At 40.8% G+C, this 23,762-nt stretch overlaps 2 protein-coding genes across 2 annotated transcripts; both read right to left on the minus strand.

Moving 5' to 3' along the window:
- Positions 1-5,957: 5,957 nt before the first annotated feature.
- LOC109875601 (thioredoxin-like protein 4A) lies at positions 5,958-7,611 on the minus strand. The gene is made up of 4 exons (XM_031793496.1): positions 7,307-7,611; positions 6,819-7,000; positions 6,604-6,707; positions 5,958-6,365 (listed from the first exon to the last, which is right to left on the minus strand). Exons 2-4 carry the CDS (start codon positions 6,969-6,971, stop codon positions 6,194-6,196), a joined length of 429 nt encoding a protein of 142 aa, XP_031649356.1. The 5' UTR covers positions 6,972-7,000; positions 7,307-7,611; the 3' UTR covers positions 5,958-6,193.
- A 4,087-nt stretch (positions 7,612-11,698) lies between these two features.
- Positions 11,699-18,758, minus strand: LOC109875581 (activity-dependent neuroprotector homeobox protein 2-like). Its single transcript, XM_020467935.2, has 4 exons — positions 18,438-18,758; positions 16,536-16,657; positions 16,133-16,231; positions 11,699-15,755 (listed from the first exon to the last, which is right to left on the minus strand). Exons 2-4 carry the CDS (start codon positions 16,641-16,643, stop codon positions 13,128-13,130), a joined length of 2,835 nt encoding a protein of 944 aa, XP_020323524.1. The 5' UTR covers positions 16,644-16,657; positions 18,438-18,758; the 3' UTR covers positions 11,699-13,127.
- Positions 18,759-23,762: the final 5,004 nt, after the last annotated feature.

Genomic DNA, 23,762 nt, shown 5'->3' on the forward strand with positions numbered 1-23,762 from the left:
TCTCTACTTGCACATTCATCTTCTGCTCATCTATTACTCCAGTGTTCAATTGCTAAATTGTTATTATTTTGCCACTATGGCCTATTTATTGCCTTATCTCCCTAATCTTACTTCATTTGCACACACTGTATATAGACTTTTCTATTGTCTTATTAACTGTACGTTTGTTGATTCCATGTGTAACTCTGTGTTGTTGTTTGTGTCGCACTGCTGTGCTTTATCTTGGCCAGGTCGCAGTTATAAATGAGAACTTGTTCTCAACTGGCCTACCTGGTTAAATAAAAGGTGAAATAAAAAAAGAATATAATAAAAAATTAAAAAATAAAATAAATACAATGAAGCACGGTGGTCGCAGCATCATGCTGTGGGGGTGTTTTTTAGCGGCAGGGACAGGGAGACTTGTCAGGATCGAGGGAAAGATGAACGGAACAAAGCACATAGAGATCCTTGATGAAAACCTGCTCCAGAGCGCCCAGGACCTCAGACTGGGGTGAAAGTTCCCCTTCCAACAGGACAATGACCCTAAGCACTCAGCCAAGACAACGCAGGAGTGGCTTCAGGACAGGAAACTTGGCCCCAGTGATGTACAGTTGAAGTTGGAAGTTTACATACACTTAGGTTGGAGTCATTAAAACTCATTTTTCAACCTCTCCACAAATCTCTTGTAAACAAACTATAGTTTTGGCAAGTCGGTTAGGACATCTACTTTGTTCATGACACAAGTCATTTTTCCAACAATTGTTTACAGACAGATTATTTCACTTATACTTCAATGTATCACAATTCCAGTGGGTCAGAAGTTTACATACACTAAGTTGACTGTGCCTTTAAACAGCTTGGAAAATTCCAAAAAAATGTCATGGCTTTAGAAGCTTCCGATTGACTCAAATTATGTCAATTAGCCTATTGGAGGGGTACCTGTGGATGTATTTCAAGGCCTACCTTCAAGCTCAGTGCCTCTTTGCTTGACATCATGGGAAATCAAAAAGAAATCAACCAAGAAATCAGACCTCTACATGTCTGGTTCATCCTTGGGAGCAATTTCCAAACGCCTGAAGGTACCACGTACATCTGTACAAATAATAGTACGCAAGTATAAACACCATGGGACCATGCAGCCATCTTACCGCTCAGGAAGGAGGCGCGTCCTGTCTCCTAGAGATGAACGTCCTTTGGTGTGAAAGGTGCAAATCAATCCCAGAACAACAGCAAAGGACCTTGTGAAGATGCTGGAGGAAACCAGTACAAAAGTATCTATATCCACAGTAAAACGAGTCCTATATCGACATAACCTGAAAGGCCGCTCAGCAAGGAAGAAACCACTGCTCCAAAACCTCAATTTAAAAAAGCCAGACTACAGTTTGCAACTGCACATGGGGACAAATATCATACTTTTTGGAGAAATGTCCTCTGGTCTGATGAAACAAAACTAGAACTGTTTGGCCATAATGACTATCGTTATGTTTGGAGGAAAAAGGGGGATGCTTGCAAGCCGAAGAACACCATCCCAACCGTGAAGCACAGGGGTGGCAGCATCATGTTGTGGGGGTGCTTTGCTGCAGGAGGTGTCAGAGGAAGGCCCTAAAAATGGTCAAAAATTGTCACTAGCCACCCTAGTCATAAACTCTTCTCTCTACTACCGCATGGCAAGCGGTACCAGAGTGCCAAGTCTAGGATAAAAAGGCTTCAACTGTTTATCATATATGCATAGTCACTTTAACTATACATTATGTACATACTAGCTCAATTGGGCCGACCAACCAGTGCTTCCGCACATTGGCAAACTGGGCGATCTGCATTGTGTGCCGCCACCCGCCAACCCCTCTTTTATGCTACTGCTAGTCTCTGTTCATCATATATGCATAGTCACTTTAACCATTTCTACATGTACATACTACCTCAATCAGCCTGACTAACCGGTGTCTGCATGTAGCCCGCTACTTTTATAGCATCGCTACAGTATATAGCCTGTCTTTTTACTGTTGTTTTATTTCTTTACTTACCTTTTGTTCACCTAACACCTTTTGTGCACTATAAGTAACCATTTCACTGTAAAATCTATACCGGTTGTATTCGGCGCACGTGACAAATAAACTTTGATTTGATTTGAGGGACTGGTGCACTTCACAAAATAGATGGCATCACGAGGAGGGAAAATTATGTGGATACATTGAAGCAACATATGAAGACATCAGTCGGGAAGTTAAAGCTTGGTCGCAAATGGGTCTTCAAATGGACAATGACCCCAAGCATACTTCCAAAGTTGTAGCAAAATGGCTTTAAGGACAACAAAGTCTAGGTATTGGAGTGACCATCACAAAGCCCTGACCTCATCCTATAGAACATTTGTGGGCAGAACTGAAAAGGCGTGTGCGAGCAAGGAGGCCTACAAACCTGACTTGGTTACACCAGCTCTGTCAGGAGGAATGGGCCAAAATTCACCCAACTTATTGTGGGAAGCTGAAACGTTTGACCCAAGTTAAACAATTTAAAGGCAATGCTACCAAATACTAATTGAGTGTATGTCAACTTCTGACTCACTGGGAATGTGATGAAAGCAATAAGAGCTGAAATAAATAATTATTTCTGCTATTATTCTGACATTTCACATTCTTAAAATAAAGTGGTGATCCTAACTGACCTAAGACAGGGAATTTTTACGAGGATTAAATATCAGGATTTGTGACAAACTGAGTTTAAATGTATTTGGCTAAGATATATGTACATTTCTGACTTCAACTGTACATATTAACTCAATTACCTCAACTAACCGGTGACCCCGCACATTGACTCTGTATCGATACCCGCTGTATGTAGCCTTTCTTGTTATTTAACTGCTGCTGTTAAATTATTTGTCACTTTTATTTTCTATTTTTTACTTAACACTTTTTAAATGTATTTTTCTTAACTTCTTAAAGCATTGTTGGTTAAGGGCTTGTAAGTCAGCATTTCACTGTAAGGTCTACCTATACCTGTTGTATTAACCTAAGCGCATGTGACAAACAAAACTTGATTTGATTTGCCAAGTGTCTGAATGTCCTTGAGTGGCCCAGTCAGAGCCCAGACTTGAACCCGATTGAACATCTCTGGAGAGACCTGAAAATAGCTGTGCAGCAACGCTCCCCATCCAACCTGACAGAATTTGAGAGGATCTCAAATCTAATTGTATTTGTCCCTTGCGCTAAATACAACAGGTAGACCTTACAGTGAAATGCTTACTTACAAGCCCTTAACACGTATTTTTCTTAAATGCATTGTTGGTTAAGTAAAAAAATAGATAAGTAAAAAATATAGATAACATAATTAAAGTAAAATAACAGTAGCGAAGATAGTCGAGGTAATTCGTACATGTCGGTAGAGTTAAAGTGACTCTGCAGAGAAGAATGGGCGAAATAGCCCAAATACAGGTGACAAGCTTGTAGCATCATACCCAAGAAGACTGACTGACTCAAGGCTGTAATCGCGGCCAAATGTGCTTCAACAAAGTACTATACTGAGTAATAGGTCTGAATATTTCTGTAAATGTGATATTTCAGTTTTGTATTTTTGATAAATTATTAAACATTTCTAAAAATCTGTTTTTGCTTTGTCATTATGGGCTATTGTGTGTAGATTTTCGTTCTTATATTTCTTAATTCCATTCCTTTACTTTTTAGATTCGTGTGTATTGCTAGATATTATTAGTGCACTGTTGGAGCTAGGAACACAAGCATTTCGCTACACCCGCAATAACATCAGCCAAATATGTGTATGCGAATGCAACCCATAACATTTTATTTAATAAGCTAAGATATTGTCGATAATGAAAGACAAAAAAATATTCGAAGCCTAAATAGATAACACCGTGGCTAACGTTAGCTACGTTATAGTAGCTAGCCTGGCTGGCTTGGAAATCACCAGAAAGTCGGAGTTGAAAGGTCTCAAATAATATTTAAACATAGAAAATTTAAAAGTAAGGTTTCAAAAACGCTTACCTTTATAAAATGATCACAGGCACCAAAGCCCTGAACCAAACTGGTTGCCTGGGTCTATTGGTGAAAACACGAATTCTGTTATTTACGCTTGCGCATCACTAAAAAGTAACAAAACGGCATATAAAAGCCATACAATTTGTTTCATTATATGGCGTATTTTTGTAGGCACTAACTCCGCCGTGGTTCATTGGATAAACCCCGAAAAGGGTATTTGGTAAACCCAGGCGTAGGAGATATTATACCTTTTGTTCTATGAGATAATCTTCATCAACCAAGGTCACTTTTTGTGAATTTATGTAAGCACAAAAAGGCTTCATAATTCACAAAAGTAATGTTAACTGACAGTTATGATCTTATAGAACAAAACGTATAAGATCTCGTAAGCTCAGACCTTATTTTCTGAGTTTATTCCATTTTTCCCATGGCCTTGTTAAATTTAAACAATGACTGAACCAACCAGAGGTAACTCATATCCGGATTTTAGGAATACAAACTGGCAAACTTTATGGCGCTTTCAATGCCGCATTTACATTGAATCGGAACTTGGAAGTTTCCGACTTGCTGATTCTTTGAACGCGGCACGTGTATGACTACAACCAGTTAGCAAGTCGAAAATATCAGAGTTTCGTAGTTCCGACTAGCAAGGGAATGAGGCTCAAGACAACTGGGACTCGGAAAAAGATGAGATCAAATCATGACGTCAGTGGTCTTCAGGTCGAAAGTCGGAGCTCAAGAAAGAGTTCCCAAATTGGAATTCCGAGTTGGATGACCTTTCAAATAGATGTTTCTATTTGACATTCTCACAGGCCCATCCTCATCAACGGGGCTGCTGTGGAGGCGGTCAAAAAAAGTTCCTCTGCATACACATATCCGAGGAGCTGAACAGATATCTATCATGCCACCACCCCAATGGACATTTATCAGTCACTGTTAAAAATATCTATTATGTTTCTGTTTCATTCACACTTGCACTTCTGGATCCCGGAGCTTAAGAATTTCACTATACACTGCAACTACATCTGTGTTCCTATGCATGTGACAAAATAAAAATGGAATCTAATACTTTCAATCTAGACGCCATATTGTTAAAGTGACATCAACATGAGTGTTGTACAAAACAAGGTCATCAGTTTCTGGGACCAATCGGAATGGCTAGAATGTGTTCTAGAAATCGTCGAGGAGGCACTCAGATCCAGACTCATTGCGGAGAAAAAAAATGAACGTCCGTGGGCGTGGAGTAGCAAGACGTTTGGATAGCCAGGGGTGTGTTCAGTTCGCTTGAACACTTGCTACGTTTCGGAATGGTTTGTACTGACCAACACATTTCCCCAAAATGTTCTTGTACATTCTTGAACAGACTTTGAGATAAGTTTGCTCCGTTAGGTGTGTGTGCCTTGGTATGGCTTCAAGCAATGAATTATGTATTTAAAGCGCAGTGCTTTAAATGCAGTGCTTCCTACTCAGATGGGCCTGGTAGCTCTCCACCATGATACACTTCTCACTGAAGGGGCAGACGGTCCGCGTCGTTTTACTGGGGTTCTAACACACTTCCTGTTTACAACCAGGCTGCATCTTAAGGAAGATCAGGTCCAGAGAGTTGGTAACCACAGCCAGTTTCAGCTCTGCGTCTCCTAGGATCTCTTTGGGGGCTGTGGTGTTAATGTCAAAGTTGAGGAACCGAAGGTCACTGCTGTCATTTGTGTAGTCTATACTCCCGCCTCATGAAGTCACAGTTGGCCTTCTGTGTGCGTTCAACCAGTTGTTGGGTGGAGTAGAACATCCCAGGACAGTAGAGACAGTTGAGCCCGTCTGAGGCCCTTCTCAGACAGGAGGATCTTAGAACACATTTGACAGTCTTGTCAGTCATCTTCCTGAGGAAGGGAGCGCGAGGCAGCCAGGCACATCACATATACACCACATATTAAACATATGCTCCAATTTTCCAGATGAAGCCACCCTGAACTGAAACACTTTCAATTGAGATTAATTGTGAATGATTTTTAATTTATTTTTAAAATCGAGGACTAGCCTTACACTGGGTCTGAGAATACAGGCTGTGATAACTGGTTGACTGGTTTTAATAACTGCAATGGAAAAAAGGTGACTTGTCAGTAACATAAAAAGAGAGCCTGTCTGTAGTCCAGCTGTTCATAAAGTCTAATATTGAAAAGACAGATTCGCTCCCATTGGGAATCACACAAAGCAATGGGAAGAACCAATCAGTATCTGTATTTTGTAGAGTAGTCCTTCGGAGATACGACCAGACCTCGTCCCTTTCTCGCCCCTCGGTAAACGGTCTCAACAATGTCAATCATCTCCTGCTTGTCCTCCATGGTCCAGTTGATCTTGTTGTTGTTACCGGTCCCCAGATCTATCATGATGTGCTTGTTCCTGGAAGAGTGCAGAGGTCAAGAGAAGGAATATTTTAGTTTCACAGTCATGCAGGACTAAAACAGCAGCGTGGGGCTGTTTAAAGCTGAGCATCCCTTTGCTTTTCACAACTTGCCTATATGGCCTGTGTTCACAATACCCATTTGTGTTGAACATTTGCATTCATTTAGCAAGTCAAAACTAGAGATTGGTTTGCAGGGCTCTGAAGTGAAGGTGGACATGATAACTTGAAATTCACCTGAAGAAGAACATGACAGTACAAGGGTCATACAGCTCGTACATCTTGTTGAAGTCCGGCACCTCTGTGATGTCCACCAAATAGATGACTGCAAAATTTTTCACCTGTAGTGAGGAATAGTGATGTTGGTACTGTAAAAATAGCAACGTTCAATGAAACGTAGTCACAGATGTGAAATACAAACATCAACATTGGTACAATAACATATATCTTACCTTTTCAGCTATGCTGTACAACACCTCGTCCATTTTCATACATGTTGGGTCCCAATCGTGTCCAAACCTAATAACCAGGGCTCTGTCCTCCTCGGATAGAATGGCTTGGTCGACCTGCCAGCCGTTGTGGAGATGAGGTAGCATGTACGACATTTTGATGCTGCAGTGTTAGCGCGTATCTCCTGGGAGAGACATGTTGGAAAGTAACACGTTTAACGTTAAAACGACTTGGTACAACTTAGATTTGCGAAGAAATATCAAAATGTTGTTATTAACTATATTTCACAGCGGAACACCCGTTTATTTAGATATAAATTAGATAACTGAGGCTAAAAGCGAGAAAGCACTATTGCCACTGTTGGAAGCCTAGCTAGATAACGTTAGCTAGGCACTGGCATGGAAATTCCCAGAAAGTCAAAGTTGAAAGAACAAATAAAATGACAGCATTGAAAATATAGAAGTAGCTAAGGTTTCAAAAACACGCTTACCGTATGAAATTATTCAAGCCCCAAAGCGTGAATTGAAACAAATCGGTAGCCTGGGTCTGTCAGTGAAAAGACGAACAAGAAAGTGGCTTCTATTTTGGTCGTATAGTTATAACAGCCACAAAGTCATAAACCCCGCCTATTTCTACTACTTATCTTTGTAACGTTTGATTTATTTTAACCCTCACCTTAACCACACTGCTAAGCCTAACCTTAAATTAAGACCAAAAGCGACATTCTTTTTTTTTTGAATTTTTACGATATAGAAAATGTTGACTTTGTAACTAGTGGAAATCCTGTTGGTTACGTCACTAATACGCGACAATATGAATGGACGGCGCATACCAGACGAGTCAGTAAGTGCATAAAACAATGAGACATATTTCATATTTATTTGCTAAACAATTTCGAACAGATTTTTGCTTTTTTCAAGAGTCTCACTCAATTTTGGCTGATGCCAACTTCTGGAGGTCACAGTGGGGCAACGATATTTGTCTCTCCCATGGATCTGAACGCTCCGCCGGTGTCACTACAATGAAAAATACCTTTGGTGGTAATATTCTACACTCGGAATGTGACCCCTTTGGTCACTTTATTTGGAAAAGTTGGATCTTACTGATATATGGAGAGAGAGGTTACCGGCCGAAAGATCATTCACGTGGAGTAACAAAACAGGTTCCAGACAATCCAGAATATATTTTTGGCTTATATCCAAATGTATTGATAGTGAGTGTGTTACTACACATATTTGTACTACTCCCCTCACAGACCATAGGGCTATTTACATTGATATCAAAATATTTACCCCTGATACGAACCTTGGTAGAGCATCCTACTGGAAGCTAAATAGCTCATTATTAAATAATGATATAGTTCAATTTGAGGTTAAAGATCTGCTCTCACACTTTTGGGAAAGGGCTTGTGAAGAAAAATCTTATTGCAAGAACTGGGAGCTCTTTACATTTGAGGTGTCCAAATATCTTAGAAAATATGGTAGTAATCTTGCTAAGACCAGAAGAGCTGAGGAGGAAAAGGTGTTCATTAAGATAACTTCCCTTTCTCAGAGGTCCCCAGTCGACCTCTTGGGGAGGAGAAGATGGAACTAATTGAGTTACAAAATAAACTGGACAATATATATAAATTAAAAGCAGAAGGAGCCTTTATTAGATCTAGGAAAAAATGGATTGAGGAGGGAGAACAGAATTCATCCTATTTCTTTAGACTTGAGAAATTTCACTCAAAAAATAACACTATCCATAAGTTAAACATTGATGGTGTTATTACAGATGACCAAAAATTAATCGCTAAATACTGTAGCAATTTTTACAGAAAATTGTATAGCTCAACATACTGTCAGGAATCCACAGATATGTTTTTTAACTCACTGAATAATGTTCACTCTATCACTGATATAGAATCTAAACAGTGTGATGAACCCATCAAAGTTGAAGAGATTATAGAGTCTATCAAACATCTAAAGAACAATAAATCACCAGGTGTTGATGGAATTACATCAGAATTTTACAAATTATTTTCTGAACAAGTAGCTCCCTTCCTATTTTAAGTCTTTTTAGAGAGTATTAAAAACAATGTTCTCCCTCCTACAATGAGTCAGGGGTTAATAACACTGATACCTAAGCCTAAAAAATAAGTGCTGCTCATCGATAACTGGCGTCCAATTTGTCTTCTTAATAATGACTATAAGATATTATCCTTACTACTTGCAAAAATAATTAAAGAAGTCCTGGATGCAATCATTGATGAAACACAGTCTGGCTTCATGAGGAACAGACATATTTCTAACAATATCAGACTAGTATTAGACATACTTGTCTACTCAGACCTAATAACTGAGGATAGCTTCATATTATTTTTTAGATTTTTATAAAGCATTTGACACAGTAGAGCATCAGTTTCTCTTCCACTCCCCTGAGAGACTTGGCTTTGGGGAATTTTTCTGGAAGGCTATTAAGACTCTCTATGCAAATGGTAACAGCTCTATCAAATTGAAATATGGCACCTCACCTAGATTTGAGTTAAAGAGAGGAATTAGGCAAGGTTGTCCTATCTCTCCATAACTGTTTTTATTAATCACCCAACTTCTTGCAATTTTTTTAAATAATAGTCCTGTACAAGGTATTTCCATAGCTGGTAAAGAAATTATTACAAGCCAGCTGGCTGATGATACTACACTTTTTCTGAAAGACGCTAACCAAATTCCCATATCGATCAATGTGATTACAATCCTTTTCCAAAGCGTCTGGTCTATATCTTAACATTAATAAATGTGAACTCATAGCTGTCAAAGATTGTGTGACACCTTCATATTACAGTATTCCAGTAAAAGAAGAACTTACATATTTAGGCATAACCATTACAAAGGATCAAAAGTCTAGAGGTTAAGTAAATTTTAACCCACTTATTAAAAATACCCAGAAGAAGGTAAATCAATGGCTACAGAGGGACTTATCTTTAAAAGGTAGAGTCCTAATAACCAAGTCCGAAGGTATCTCTAGACTAACATGGCGCTCTATCTTTATATCTTGACAGTAAAATAAGCAAAGAGATAGACCAGATGCTTTTCAAATTTCTTTGGAGAAACCGTACCCATTACATTAGGAAAACTGTTGTATTGAACACATGATAATGGTGGACTGAATTTTCTGGACATTACTACTTTAAATAATACTTTAAAGATCAATTGGATAAAACAATTCCTAAGGAGACCCACTTCTATCTGAAATTTGAATCCTCATCATGTCTTCTCTACTTTTGGTGGCCTTAACTTCATGTTGTTTTGCAATTATAATATTGACAAAATTCCAGTGAAACTTTCTGCTTTTCATCAGCAGGTTTTCTTGTCATGGTCCTTAATTTATAAACACAATTTTTCTCCACACAGATATTATATATGGAATAATCGGGATATATCGTATAAAAAAACTTCTTGTTTTTAGAATAATGGTTCCGAAATAATATCCTTTTGGTGAGCCAACTGGTAAATGCAGAGGGTCTTTCACTCAGTTATAAGGAATTCTTATCACTTAGACACCATTCCCTCAGGTGTTGCTCTGTTATTCAGGAAGGTGTCAAGACCTGATCCCCAGAGCCTACCTTCTATTGACCCTGTTGACTCATCAGTAGGAAAGATTTGTTTCTCTTTTAGTCCATTCAACAACAGAGCGATACGAACCTTGTTTCAGCAGGATGTTGTATCTATACCTTATGTCATGCCTTATTGGAATGGATTTATTGATAATATCTGTTGGCAAAAAAGTTTGGATGTTGCCACACACATACCTACTTGTTAACAAAATTGAGGAAGTTTAATTTAAAATGATTCATAAATATTATCCTGCCAACCACTATAAGAAGGTTAAGGAAAACATCAACTCAAATGGCTCCTTTTGTAATCACCACCCAGAAACAGTGTTGCATCTTTTTTGGCATTAAATTCATGAAAACTGTGGCAAGACATCAGTAGATTTATAATTGAACACATTTTGTGGAGAGATGTACTGCTTTGATTCTTTACATACGATAGAAATAAGCTGAAACATTATGTAATTAATTTCATTATTCTTTTGGCCAAATTTCATGTACACAAATGTATATTCACAAACAAAAAAACACATTTTCTTACCCTACAAACATAAATTGTACTGTATTTTAAGACAGTTAAATACTCTAACAAAAAAGCTGTTAGAATTGTAAGTGTATGTATGTCCCTTAAGGTCCTTGTGTAAAATTGTAATGTGATATTGTACCCCCTAGCTCGATTGTCCATTGTTTATAATCTATATATATTTGTGTTCCCTCATGTACTTTCTGTATTGATTTGTTGTTAATAAAAATAATATATATATTTCACCGGATGTATAGATGTGAAGCATCCGCTTGGCGTGTCCGGCAGTGGGAGAGATTCTGAAAATGTTCTCATTAAATCCACATTTGATCTCAATACAGTTTTCTGTTCCCGAAACTGCAATCGGTTACGAACAGATTGGACTACATTGTGTAGACTTTACTCTTTGCCAAAGTTGTTATTTCGAGATATTGAGATATTGCACACGCGCACTTCAGCTACTCTGAACGAAATGCAAATATAGGCTAGAACGCGCCAATAGCATCTCACTAGCTCGTGCTTGGCTCTGTCCAGCTCCCTGCTTGTTCTGCCCACTATGACTCGTTTGTTCCCATTTGAAACGACGGGCTGTGGAGTATCTTGGTTAAATTATCCTTTGTACTTGTCAGACAATTAATTGCTACACAGATAGAGATCCTAATTATGTTTCTACAGATAGAAATAAAAGCTAGCCATTATTTGATTTGACAATATCCCACTTTTGATAGAGACCAACTTTCTCAGATGGACAGCCATTCATGAGAAATACGTTGCAGGAGTAAAATATGTATTTATTGGAAAAAGTTTTTATTCTGCACAATTCTGCCACAATGCATCAACAGGCTCAAACCTTCAAGACTAAATACATTTTTTTGCTTCTCAAGGACTGAAATCATAGAAAACCCAACAGGTATACAGTACATACACCTAACAATCAATTGCAAATAAGACAGGAAGAAGTAGAAACAAAGACAAAAAAAGAACAAACTCATTGCACACTCGTCAAACTTCTTCCAAGGAGGGCCGAGTGTATGCAGGTTTTCGCTCCACCTTGTACTCGACTGATGAATTAAAGTCACTAATTAGTAAGGAGCCCCCCCCCCTCACCTGGTTGTCTAGGTCCTAATTGAAAATAAATTAAAAAAACAGCAGACTCTAATCTAGGCCCTCCTTGGAGTGAGTTTGACATCCTTGCCATAGATGAATTAACATGTGAAAATAATGGTAAAAACACCAGGTGAGGTATTCTGTTATCCAAAAATATTAACATTCAACAAAGTGAGTGGACAAAACAGCAAATTAACAAGGGTGAGGAAAGCAACGTTGAAAGTGATGGAGGCTATGGAAAAATTCAGTATCTGAGCGTACTCATAACGATCCATTACGTAGTTTCAATAAAGGGAAAGAATAGCACAGCTGTTGATACACATTCTGAAAAGAATAAAGCTAGACAGAATCTTACAGTTATAATTATACTCAGTCTCATCTGGTCAACGGACTCATAAACACATCATAGATTTGAGTTTCTATTGAGAACGGTGGCCAGTAACTATCAAAAAAAATGACATCACTAACAGAAAAAAGGTATTCTGATAAACATTTACACATACTGTTCATTATGTTTTGAACAGGAGAGTTAATAGTTTAGTTGCTTAAAAAAAAATCTGTAATCAATTATCCCAGTTTGTATAGTATTCCATAATACAGGTGTACTTTATAGCTTTAACAGTTAAGACCGTATTTCAAAACAAGCAGCAAGTAAAATATCCTTCAAACTGAATCATGGTCAATGGGCTGAAAATCATCTCTAAAAGATGCCCCCTAGAAAGAAATGGTAATTTAACCATGTGTTGGTTGTATGTAACACAGCTCTCGTAACCAACCCCTGAAAACGGAGTGTCACTCAGAATCAATACCCTTCGTTGAACTAATAAATTCCTGGCTTTATACTTTTTTTTACACTTATACAGAGGTTTGTTCTAACATGTAGCCTGTGAGAATGTCAACATTTGCATTACAGTTCTACGAAAAGGAGAATAATAAGTAAACACCTAAAATTAAGTTGACATTTAATCTTGACAACACTAGCAGGCAGCTCAACATCAATATAAAAGTATACATTTCGGGGCACTGCAATCTGCTGCAGTCAGCCAGGTAAAGGGATCTATATACACTGTACATGTACTCTGAAGTGACAACTCAGACAGCCATCGGCTCTGGTTCTAAAGGATCTTCTTCTGGAAGATACATTTCTGGTTCTGCTGGTTCTGCTTCTGGAGAACCTGCCTGTTCTGGTTCCACTTCAGCCATCTTCTCAGGTTCTGCAGGTTCCACGTCTGGGATGATGAGGTCATGCTTAAGTTTCTTCAGCTCAGTCATGTTGAAGCCCATGAAGATGGTAGGGCTGTTCCTCTGGATCGCCTTCATGCACTTGGTGCGCTTCATCCCAAACAGGGTGGACACCTCAGTCCGGGTCAGCCACAGTCTCTTGGAGAGCTCCTCAGACTCCTTCTTTGTGGGATACGGCTTGGTGTGAAAGTATCTTGTGAGGAAGTCTTTCCGCTCCTCAGAGGGGCGTTTCTCCATCCCACTGGGGTCCAGGGCTAGCTGAATAGAGGGGTCGGTCAGCGGTGCCTGCTCTCGTTTCTCCTTATCTTGTTGCTTGCGGAAGGCTGCCCGCGCATCCCTCTCTTTCTTGTTGGCCTCCATGGCCTCCCTGAAGGCCGCCTCCAGCCTCAGCTTGCTCTGCAGCTCAGCAGTTGACTCGGAGGGCTGGGGGATGGGGACGGAGGGCTGCGCTGCCATGGGGACGGGAGGGAGCTGGGTAGAGTACAGACCTGGCACCTGGATCATCTGGTTAAAGGCCATGACCTGCTGCTGGCGTCCGTTGGTGGGGGTGGACTGGAGACTGTTTGCATCTTTAGGGGTCTTGGGTGCACGGCGGCACCGCTGTAGATGGATGATTATAGCTTTCTGCGTGGTCTTGCCTGTGTAAACGCCGTTGCAGTAGATGCATTTGAACGCTGCGGTCTTGAGGATGGCATGGACAGTGGGCGCAATGCAGTGCTTCCCACTCAGATGGGCCCGGTAGTTCTCCAGCGTGACACACTTCTCTTCACAGAAGGGGCAGTCGGTCTGCATCGTTTTACTGGGGTTCCGACACACTTCCTGTTTACCACCAGGCTGCATCTTGAGGAAGATCAGGTCCAGGGAGTTCGTGACCAGAGCTAGTTTCAGTTCTGCGTCTCCTAGGATCTCTTTGGGGGCCGTAGTGTTAATGTCAAAGTAGGGGAACAGAAGGTTACCGCTGTCGTCTGTGTACAGTCTATACTCCCGCCTCATGAAGTCACAGTTGGCCTTCTGTGTGGGGTTGTGTTGTGTGTTTGTGTGTTCAACCAGTTGTTGGATGGAGTAGAACATCCCAGGACAGTAGAGACAGTTGAGCCCGTGCAGCAGGTGTTCAAAGAGGCCCTTCTCAGACAGGAGGATCTTACACTTCAAACACTTGACTGTCTTGTCAGGCATCTTCCTGAGGAAGGGAGCGCGGGCAGCCAGGCCCTGCTGCTTGGCTGTTCTGGGCTGGGCCTTGTGGGCAGCCTGTTGGTGAGCCTCATAGACATTGGAGGGGAGCAGTTCATTACAGATGGGACAGGTGATCCACTTCTTGGCTTTGGCGTTGAGAGCGGGGTTACCTGCTGGTTTGATGGGTTGAGGAGCCTTGCTCATCAGCTGGACGTTGCTCGTCTGGCCAGGCATGCCCACTGGCGTGGCGAAAGTGTAGGTGGGCATGCCGTTGACCTTGTTGCCTGTGGGAATGAGGTGGCTGAGGAGGGACTGGGAGGTCAGCATGGTGCCCTGAGGGCTGCTCTGGAGAATGGTACCCTGGGGGGTCCCATGGTTCAGGGGGAGGCGCTGAGTCATCATGAGGGACTGGGACATCCCTGGAATGCTGATCTGCACCCTCGGGGGCAGGAAGACCTGCTGGGGCTGCTGCTGACCTTGGACCCCTATGGTGAAAGGCACCTGGTTGTGAGGAGCACCAGGTAGTGAGGTGCCAGAGGGCAGTCTGACCATGGTCTGGCCGATGGGCATGGTGGCTGAGACGGCCCCCTGTGGCATAGCACTCTGCAGGTTGACAGTAGCACCAGGCTGGAGGAGGCCTTTAGCATTAGCACCGGCCATATGTACCAGGGTTGAAGCCTGTGGGGGGAGGAAGCTCTGTTTTGCCCCGGCCAGCTGCTCAGGACTGGATACCTGTGGCAGCTGGTTTTTAGGGGCCAGTGTTTGGTAATTTGAAGGCTTGGTGTACTGAGTGTTCTCTAAGATCCAGGTCCTTATCTGAGCGCAGGCCCACTGGTGAGTGGGAGAGGAAAGGATGTGGTGCAGCATGTGCTCCGTGCTTTCGATGACCATCTTACATACCTTACAGAACTGCCTGGAGGCTGTATGGGGGAACTTAGTGTCTGGTATCCGTCCTGAGAAGTGGTGCCACAGCTTCTCCAGGTGGTTAAGCAGGATGTGCTTCTTCATTGAGAACAGGTTTGAGTCCACATATCGGCACTTACGACACTTAAACCGGTCCCCTTTCTTGGTAATTGAATGCAGAGACTCTGCATCTTGGTCCACGTTCGGAGAGCCATGGAAGAGGAGGAGGTGCTTCTTGAGGACTCGGGGGTGGGCGACAAAGGGGCAGATCTGGCAGGGAGCCAGGACACACAGTTTCCTCTCATACTCATGGTTCCGCTGTAGATGACTCTTGTAGGCGTACCAGTTCCGTGTAGAGTACTTACAGAGGGTGCAGCACAACAGCCGTGTGCGGTATGGCCACTGGGGAAGAAAATGCACAGACAACAAGAGTGATTAGCAAAATAAGATTATTTACCTCACTTTAAGGAATGAATGTTCGTTTTTTTTTTGTCTGAAAGGGTGTGCCCTACATAGTGCACCACTTTTGTCAGAGCCCTATGGGGATAGGGTGGGAATTTGGGGAATAGGCATCCATTTCAGTTGATTCAGTAAGAACTGAATCAACATGTTTTTTTTAAACACACACACACAGCTATTCATTTTGACAGACCCCAGAAATATTGGCACATTTAATTGAATCAGTTGAATTATAAACTATTCTGTTTCAAATTAAACACTTGCTTGGTTTGTTGACATCCCCATCAGACTAGCTAATATCTTTCCAGGTGCTATTGTACCTTTTTCTTTCTCTTGCCTGGAAAGGGCTCACTGAAGTCCACCCACTCGGTCTCCTGGAATGCCTCATCAGAATCAGAGTTTTTTTCCTTCTCCAGCTCCTGGAAGATGGTGACAGACAACATACAGCTAAGTATCACAGGAAGAAAACAACACTGATCAATGATCTCTGATCATTCACTGTCATGCATCCCAAATGGCATCTTATCCCCTTTATAGTACACTACTATATAGCCCATAGGGAACAAGGTGGCACAGAGTCTTTAAAAGTTATGGGTAAAGTACAATCATGACTCTAAACAATGGGTAAAATGGCAATAATTAGGCATTCATCTAGCCGACAAACAATAGTTGCTACACTGATCTGATAGTTTTAAACGTAAAAATTGCACAACAAATACCTACTTCCAGAAGGACTTTACAATTCTCCAGTCCAAAGTCACTCAAAATATGTTTAACTTTTCTCCTTGTTTTTCTGATGTTTTCCAAGTTTCCAACAGGGACTTGATACATTGTTCCTCAGCTTCCTAAAAGAGAGAGGCATCTTGTTAGGCGGGGTAATATAACCTACAGTACACTTTACACTTATTAATTCAGTTATCCCAGATCTGTTAACTTATTAGGTTATCATAAACTGTGCATAAAAGTACCATAACAATAAGCCTGGGGACATGGTTAGTATAACAACCTGGGTCCATTTCAAATTGTTAACATGGATAGGCCTAAATGAAAATACACTACCCATGAATGTAGCCTATGGATTCATGTGTTTATGGCCCATATAACTTAGTGACATCATTTAAGAATTGTAAATGCATTCATGAAGCTAGATAACGTTACACTCACCCAGCATCATCCTTTAGCTAATATAGCTACACTCACCCAGCATCATCCTTTAGCTAATATAGCTACACTCACCCAGCATCATCCTTTAGCTAATATAGCTACACCCACCCAGCATCATCCTTTAGCTAATATAGCTACACCCACCCAGCATCATCCTTTAGCTAATATAGCTACACCCACCCAGCATCATCCTTTAGCTAATATAGCTACACCCACCCAGCATCATCCTTTAGCTAATATAGCTACACCCACCCAGCATCATCCTTTAGCTAATATAGCTACACCCACCCAGCTTCATCCTTTAGCTAATATAGCTACACCCACCCAGCTTCATCCTTTAGCTAATATAGCTACACCCACCCAGCTTCATCCTTTAGCTAATATAGCTACTGTCCAAATCAAAACACACAACCCACTGCAAGATAACATGAACAATTGGGTAGTTGCCATATGGCCAAAACAAAGGTGAAAAAATAAACAACTGGCCACCTTAAATGTTTAGTTTATATACAATTTAATATACAATTTAATGTATTGGTGCCTTTAATGTGTCATCTGGTGTGACATTACAATGCATGTTAATATAAAAAGGTCGAATGATTCCAAAATTGACAAGAAAATAATTGTTATTATTTAGTTACTTCGGTAATCATAATCTGGCATTTCAATTGAAAAACACAAATTCCTTGTATTCTCGCTATTACATTTTGAATACGGTTCATAGTAATTTCACTAAACCGCGATAAAAATAAAAAAAAATAACTTCTTGTTTTCATTTTTTGGCGTGAACCAATTTGGACATTGTCACACGAAATACGCAACTGGCAGTCAAATGTTACTTTCAAAACATACATGTACATTTCTGACCACTAAAAAAATGACTCTGAACATCAGTTCTAAAAATCTGTAATGGATCCTCATTCAAGTACTTTGTGTGTACTGTGTGTATTTTGTGTGTACAAAAGGTCCAGTATTGCTTTTTTCATCACTAGCTGGCTAACGAAAGTTACTTGCCTCCCTGACTCGGGAGTTGATCATTTGTGTTCCTGGTGCATTCCCTGGATGTGGTAGACGTTTTCCAGACTCCCTCTTCGGAATTAAAACCTGATTCGCAGTTACCCGTGGTCACCATTTAGGTAGGCACAGAAACTACCATGGAAGTTGAAAGGGCAACTACCATTCGAATGGGACGTCTGTGCCATTAACGGTAATCAAAAGCGTCCGGGGGACCGGAGAACTAAATAAACCCATCAAATTGTACGCATTGGCGGGAATAAAAACACATTAGCTAAAATGCTAGCTAGTTGTGTTGAACGCAAGGATAAATCATTGGTTGAACTGCATACACACATGCCTGGTTGGCTGGTTTGTGACAGCGCATCTGCGCAACTGTTGACAATGGCTACAATAGGTGTAGATTTGTGATGAACTGTTGAGGATGCTCACATGACATAAAATTACCTTTGCTTTGGCGTCTCCGGTTATAAAAGGATGGCTGTCGCGTCTTTTTTTCCCAATCTGGATAGTTTCACCAATCCGCAAGCGCTTCAGTCTCGGTGTCACGGAAGTGTGCAATCAATCCACCTGGACAATGCTCTGCCACTTACCTCTCCAGACAACATGCAGCCGCCAAAGTTAATTCAGGAAAAAATGATTTACATTAAAGTGAAATAATTGGTGTATTATGCTGTTTCACCCTCCTCCTGAAGTATAAAAAAAAAAATGGCGCTGTGTTCAGGACATGACGTTTGGGTCCTAATTAGCATATATGGAAGTGACCAATGAGATTGAAGTTAGCTGTGGACTAAATTGAGGAATGTTCCAAACATAGTTGGAAGTTTCGTAGAGATTTAAATCCATTTCACGCTTAATTGATTGGTTAATTGGGCTAATAAACATTTATATAAGAGCACTAAAGAGATGTGGGAGTGGCTACAGACAAAATGAAGGCTATGGAAAAAGCTAGCTAGTCACATGGTACAATTCAAAACAACCAATAGGCTGTCCGGAAATTGAGGCAAAGGGGAGGGCCAAAGAGAGTATGGTGACGTCATATCATGCCACTGTTCATCAGCCAATAGTAGACGACTCTTCCAGTCCATTATTTGAAGAAAATGTTTTTGTAAGAACGTGAGTACGTAGCTATCTTTATGATAATGAATTAATGTTTTATTAATGGCAACAAAAAAAATTTGCAATGGTATTTCAAAGGTAAAAATCAAGAATAACTATTTTTATCGTTATATTTTGAATGTTACGCAAAAAATGATAAATCCAAAGGTCTAGCCCCAGTGAAATTTGGCTCGCCATGTAAAGCTATTCAATCACCACCATTCGGTAAAACTATCTTCGGGAACAAGACATAAACACAGATTTACAAATTGTTAATTGGTTCATCATATATGCTTGTAAATGTCTTGATTGGTGCCCTAATGCCGTAGTCACTCAAAAGTCACTAGGCGACCATCTCTTGAAGGCCCTTAAAACAACCTTATCAACTATTTTTGCGCATATGCCTTTCATTTGCACAAATCAAACAATTCAACCCAATTGGTTAACATGTTGCTGATACATTTCGTAAAGTTGGACTTTCCTCAACTTTCACTCCTATAGTCAGGGTTCTTTTGTCAACAGTTGCATAGCCACCTTCAGTTGAAAATAAATAACTTCTGGCCAACTGTGATCGCCCCCTGGAGGCCAACACTAATATTGCTGACCTAGCCAGGGGTGTCCAACTCATTCCACGGTGGGCCGAGTGTCTGGGGGTTTTCGCTTCTCCCTTGTACTTGATTGATGACCAGGTGAGGAACTCCCCTCACCTGGTTGTCTAGGTCTTAATTGAAAGGAAAAAACTAAAACGCACAGACACTATGCCCTCCGCGGAATGAGTTGGACACCCCTGGTGTACATGGTTTCAGAAGTGACAAACTAAGTACTGTAGCAGAATGCATTCACAAAGTTTTGCTCATCTTCCTGTCAGAGGATTTGGTGTCTGGGTTGCATTTACTACCAGGGTCAATAGGTAATCTGGGCCTATGTCTTGATCTTAAGCTAGAGCCTGCCGTCATAATTTGCTTGACTGCATCTGAAATGGCACCCTATTCCCTATATAGGGCACTACTTGCCCTGGTCAAAAATATTGCACCATATAGGAAGTATATCAAATCAAATTTTATTTGTCACATACACATGGTTAGCAGATGTTAATGCGAGTGTAGCGAAATGCTTGTGCTTCTAGTTCCGACAATGCAGTAATAACCAACAAGTTAATCTAACTAACAATTCCAAAACTACTGTCTTATACACACAAGTGTAAGGGGATAAAGAATATGTACATAAAGATATATGAATGAGTGCCATTTCAGAAGCAGTCATTTGTTTTGTGTTGCAGGACAACATACGCATAGCCTAGTCAACTTATAGGAGTTTACATAATGGTTGACATGCATTACTATAAAAGTGTATAAGGTTGTGGGTCAAGGGATCTTAATAACACAAAAAGGAAAATAGTGAGGATGAAGCTGGCTAGCCTTCATTTGAGCATGTGCTTCACATGATCAGCATCAAACCCGAGTGGCGCAGCGGACTAAGGCACTGCATCTCAGTGCAAGAGGCGTCACTACAGTTCCTGGTTTGAATCCAGGCTGTTTTACATCCGGCCGTGATTGGGAGTACCATAGGGTGGCGCACAATTGGCCCAGCGTCGTCCAAGTTTTACCGGGGTAGGCAGTCATTATAAATAAGAATTTGTTCTTAACTGAGGGTTCGCGCCCAGGCTCTGTCTCAGCCGGCCACGACCGGGAGGTCTGTAGGGCGACGCACAATTGGCCTAGCGTCGTCCGGGTTAGGGAGGGTTTGGCTGGTAGGGATATCCTTGTCAAATCGCACACTAGCGACTCCTGTGGTGGGCCGGGCGCAGTGCACGCTAACCAGGTCGCCAGGTCCTAACTCCGACACATTGGTGCGGCTGGCTTCCGGGTTGGATGCGCGCTGTGTTAAGAAGCAGTGCGGCTTGGCTTGGTTGGGTTGTGTTTTGGAGGACGCATGGCTTTCGACCTTCGCCTCTCCCAAGCCCGTACGGGAAGTTGTAGCGATGAGACAAGATAGTAACTCCTAACAATTGGATACCACAAAATTGGGGAGAAAAGCAGGTAAAATTTAAAAAATAATAATAATATATTTCACCTTTATTTAACCAGGTAGGCCAGTTGAGAACAAGTTCTCATTTACAACTGTGACCTGTCCAAGAAAGCAAAGCAGTGCAACAAACAGAGTTACACATGGGATAAACAATCATAGTCAATAACAACAATAGAAACATCTGTATACAGTGTGTGCGAATGAAGTAAGGAGGTAAGGCAATAAATAGGCCAATAGTGGCGAGGTAATTACAATTTAGCAATTTACACTGGAGTGATGTATGTGCAGATGAGGATGTGCAGCAGAAAAACAAAAACAAATATGGGGATAGTTGGTTGGGCTATTTACAGATGGGCTGTGTACAGCTGCAGCGATCGGTACACTGCAGCTGGCTGCATGTAGGAGGCAGTTTGTACCTTTGCAGGAGACTATGGGAAGATTGCACAATTGCATAATCCTCACATCCTCCACTTGTCTCCTACTCAACCCATTGGAGGTCAGAGGGGAGGGACCTCTGGCTTTCTCATCTAATTGGTTTTGAGATGAGAGGACGCAAGGAGTATCCAATTGAGATCTTCCCTAGTTAAACTGCTTCTGAAATGGTACCCTATACTTTATAGAAGGGATACTCGACTCTTACCCTACGAGGCCCGGCGCCTCCTGGTTTTCTGTTCTACCTGAATTACTCATGCCTGGTGTCCCAGGTCTAAATCAGTCCCTGAACAATGAAAAAATGCTGTGGAACTGGCTTCGCGGTCCAAAGTTGAGTTTGAGGGTTTTATAGGGTGCCATTTCCTAATAACAAGGCATGTATGGATGAAATGTTATCCAATATTGGGAACTAATACGTATAGTTTGAATAACAGAATAAGGCAAATCGTACCAGAAATGTATTTGGGAATGAATTTATTATGTTGTATTCCTGTGCACCATGTCTGGACTAGAGGTCGACCAATTAATCGGAATGGCCGATTAATTAGGGCCGATTTCAAGTTTTTATAACAATTGGAAATCGGTATTTCTGGGTGCCATTTTTTTTTTTACACCTTTATTTAACTAGGCAAGTCAGTTAAGAACACATTCTTATTTTCAATGACGGCCTAGGAATGAGGCAAAACAACAGATGTTTTACCTTGTCAGCTCAGGGGAACCAATCTTGCAACCTTGCAGTTAACTAGTCCAACGCCTGCCTGTAACGTGAATGCAGTAAGCCAAGGTAAGTTGCTAGCTAGCATTAAACTTATCTTATAAAAAAACAATCAATCAACGACTGTCGTTGCTCCAATGTGTACTTAAACATCAATGCCTTTCTTAAAATCAATACACAAGTATACATTTTTAAACCTGCATATTTAGCTAAAATAAATCCAGGTTAGCAGGCAATATTAACCAGGTGAAATGGACATTTCTCTTGTGTTCATTGCAGGCAGTCAGGGTATATGCAAGTTTTTTGCGAACTAATTTGCCAGAATTTTACGTAATTATGACACAACATTGAAGGTTGTGCAATGTGACAGGAATATTTAGACTCATGGATCCCACCCGTTAGATAAAATACGGAACGGTTTTCGAGGTGATAGTTTCCAGATTTGACCTACGGCTCGTATTTCTGTGTGTTTATTATAGTTAAATCTATGATTTGATATTTGATAGAGCAGTCTGACTGAGTAGGCAGCAGCAGGCTCGTAATAGTCAAAGGTATATGGTTTAGAGAGAAATAGTTGACCCGTTGTAATTCCTGTAATAACTTGCGGCTGAACTTGAAAGGGGTTCCTTCGTTATTTTACCGTTCCTGTCTTCCATCGAGAATGTCTTGATCTACTTCAAATAATGTCTGTGTTTCGTGCAGGCTTAAACCGCCTCTGCGTTTCGATACCCGTGTAAATCTCACTAGGGTAATATTTTCATAAATCCACTCTACAAAAAAATGATCTTCGCATATATTTAGCCAATATTGATCAGTTACCTTGTCCTATGGATATCTAGTTATAAAATTGGCACGGTGGTGTAAGCTTACACGAAACACAGACCTTATTTTAAGTGAATCTAAAAAATATCCTATGGAATGAATATAGGAACCGCTTTTCAGATTTTGCTAGGTGTCATGGGAATTATGACTCGCACTTTGGTAGTCAATTCTTACCATGTCCACTATTAAAATAGGATTTCCTGCATATAGAAATTACAGTTTTTGTTTAACATTCATCACAGGTAACTTAAACTCTATTTTTATTCAAACAGATGAGAGTATTTGTCTCCTAAGCAGACTCTTCAGTATCATTGTCACTTCAGATCTGTGTGTTTTACAGATGGAAAATACCACCACCCTATGGAATCACCTTAGGAACACCCATCCAAAAGCCCATATGTATTATATTAAGTTAAAATAAGTGTTCATTCAGTAGTGTTGTAATTGTCATTATTACAAAAATGTGTGTATATATATATTTTTAAAGTGTGTGTATGTATGTATGTATGTATGTATACATACACACACACTTTAAAAATTGGCCGATTAATCAGTATCGGCCTTGAAAAATCATAATCGGTCAACCTCTAGTCTGGACATCACAATTCACCACCACTGTAACAGTATGCAGTTAACTGTCCAGAACACATTTGTCTCAATTTCCTCCTAATACAGAA

Source organism: Oncorhynchus kisutch, linkage group LG17 (genome assembly GCF_002021735.2).
Source record: "Oncorhynchus kisutch isolate 150728-3 linkage group LG17, Okis_V2, whole genome shotgun sequence".
NCBI lineage: Eukaryota > Metazoa > Chordata > Actinopteri > Salmoniformes > Salmonidae > Oncorhynchus > Oncorhynchus kisutch.

Excerpts from the sequence above, each read along its gene's own strand:
- LOC109875581 (XM_020467935.2), bottom strand. The coding sequence starts at position 16,643 with ATGTATCAAGTCCCTGTTGGAAACTTGGAAAACATCAGAAAAACAAGG. Across the intron at positions 16,232-16,535 it reads ATTGTAAAGTCCTTCTGGAA|GAGCTGGAGAAGGAAAAAAA; the intron begins GTAGGTATTTGT and ends ACCATCTTCCAG. Across the intron at positions 15,756-16,132 it reads CAGGCAAGAGAAAGAAAAAG|TGGCCATACCGCACACGGCT; the intron begins GTACAATAGCAC and ends TTTCTTCCCCAG.
- LOC109875601 (XM_031793496.1), bottom strand. The coding sequence starts at position 6,971 with ATGTCGTACATGCTACCTCATCTCCACAACGGCTGGCAGGTCGACCAA. Across the intron at positions 6,708-6,818 it reads TGTACAGCATAGCTGAAAAG|GTGAAAAATTTTGCAGTCAT; the intron begins GTAAGATATATG and ends TCCTCACTACAG. Across the intron at positions 6,366-6,603 it reads ACTGTCATGTTCTTCTTCAG|GAACAAGCACATCATGATAG; the intron begins GTGAATTTCAAG and ends GCACTCTTCCAG.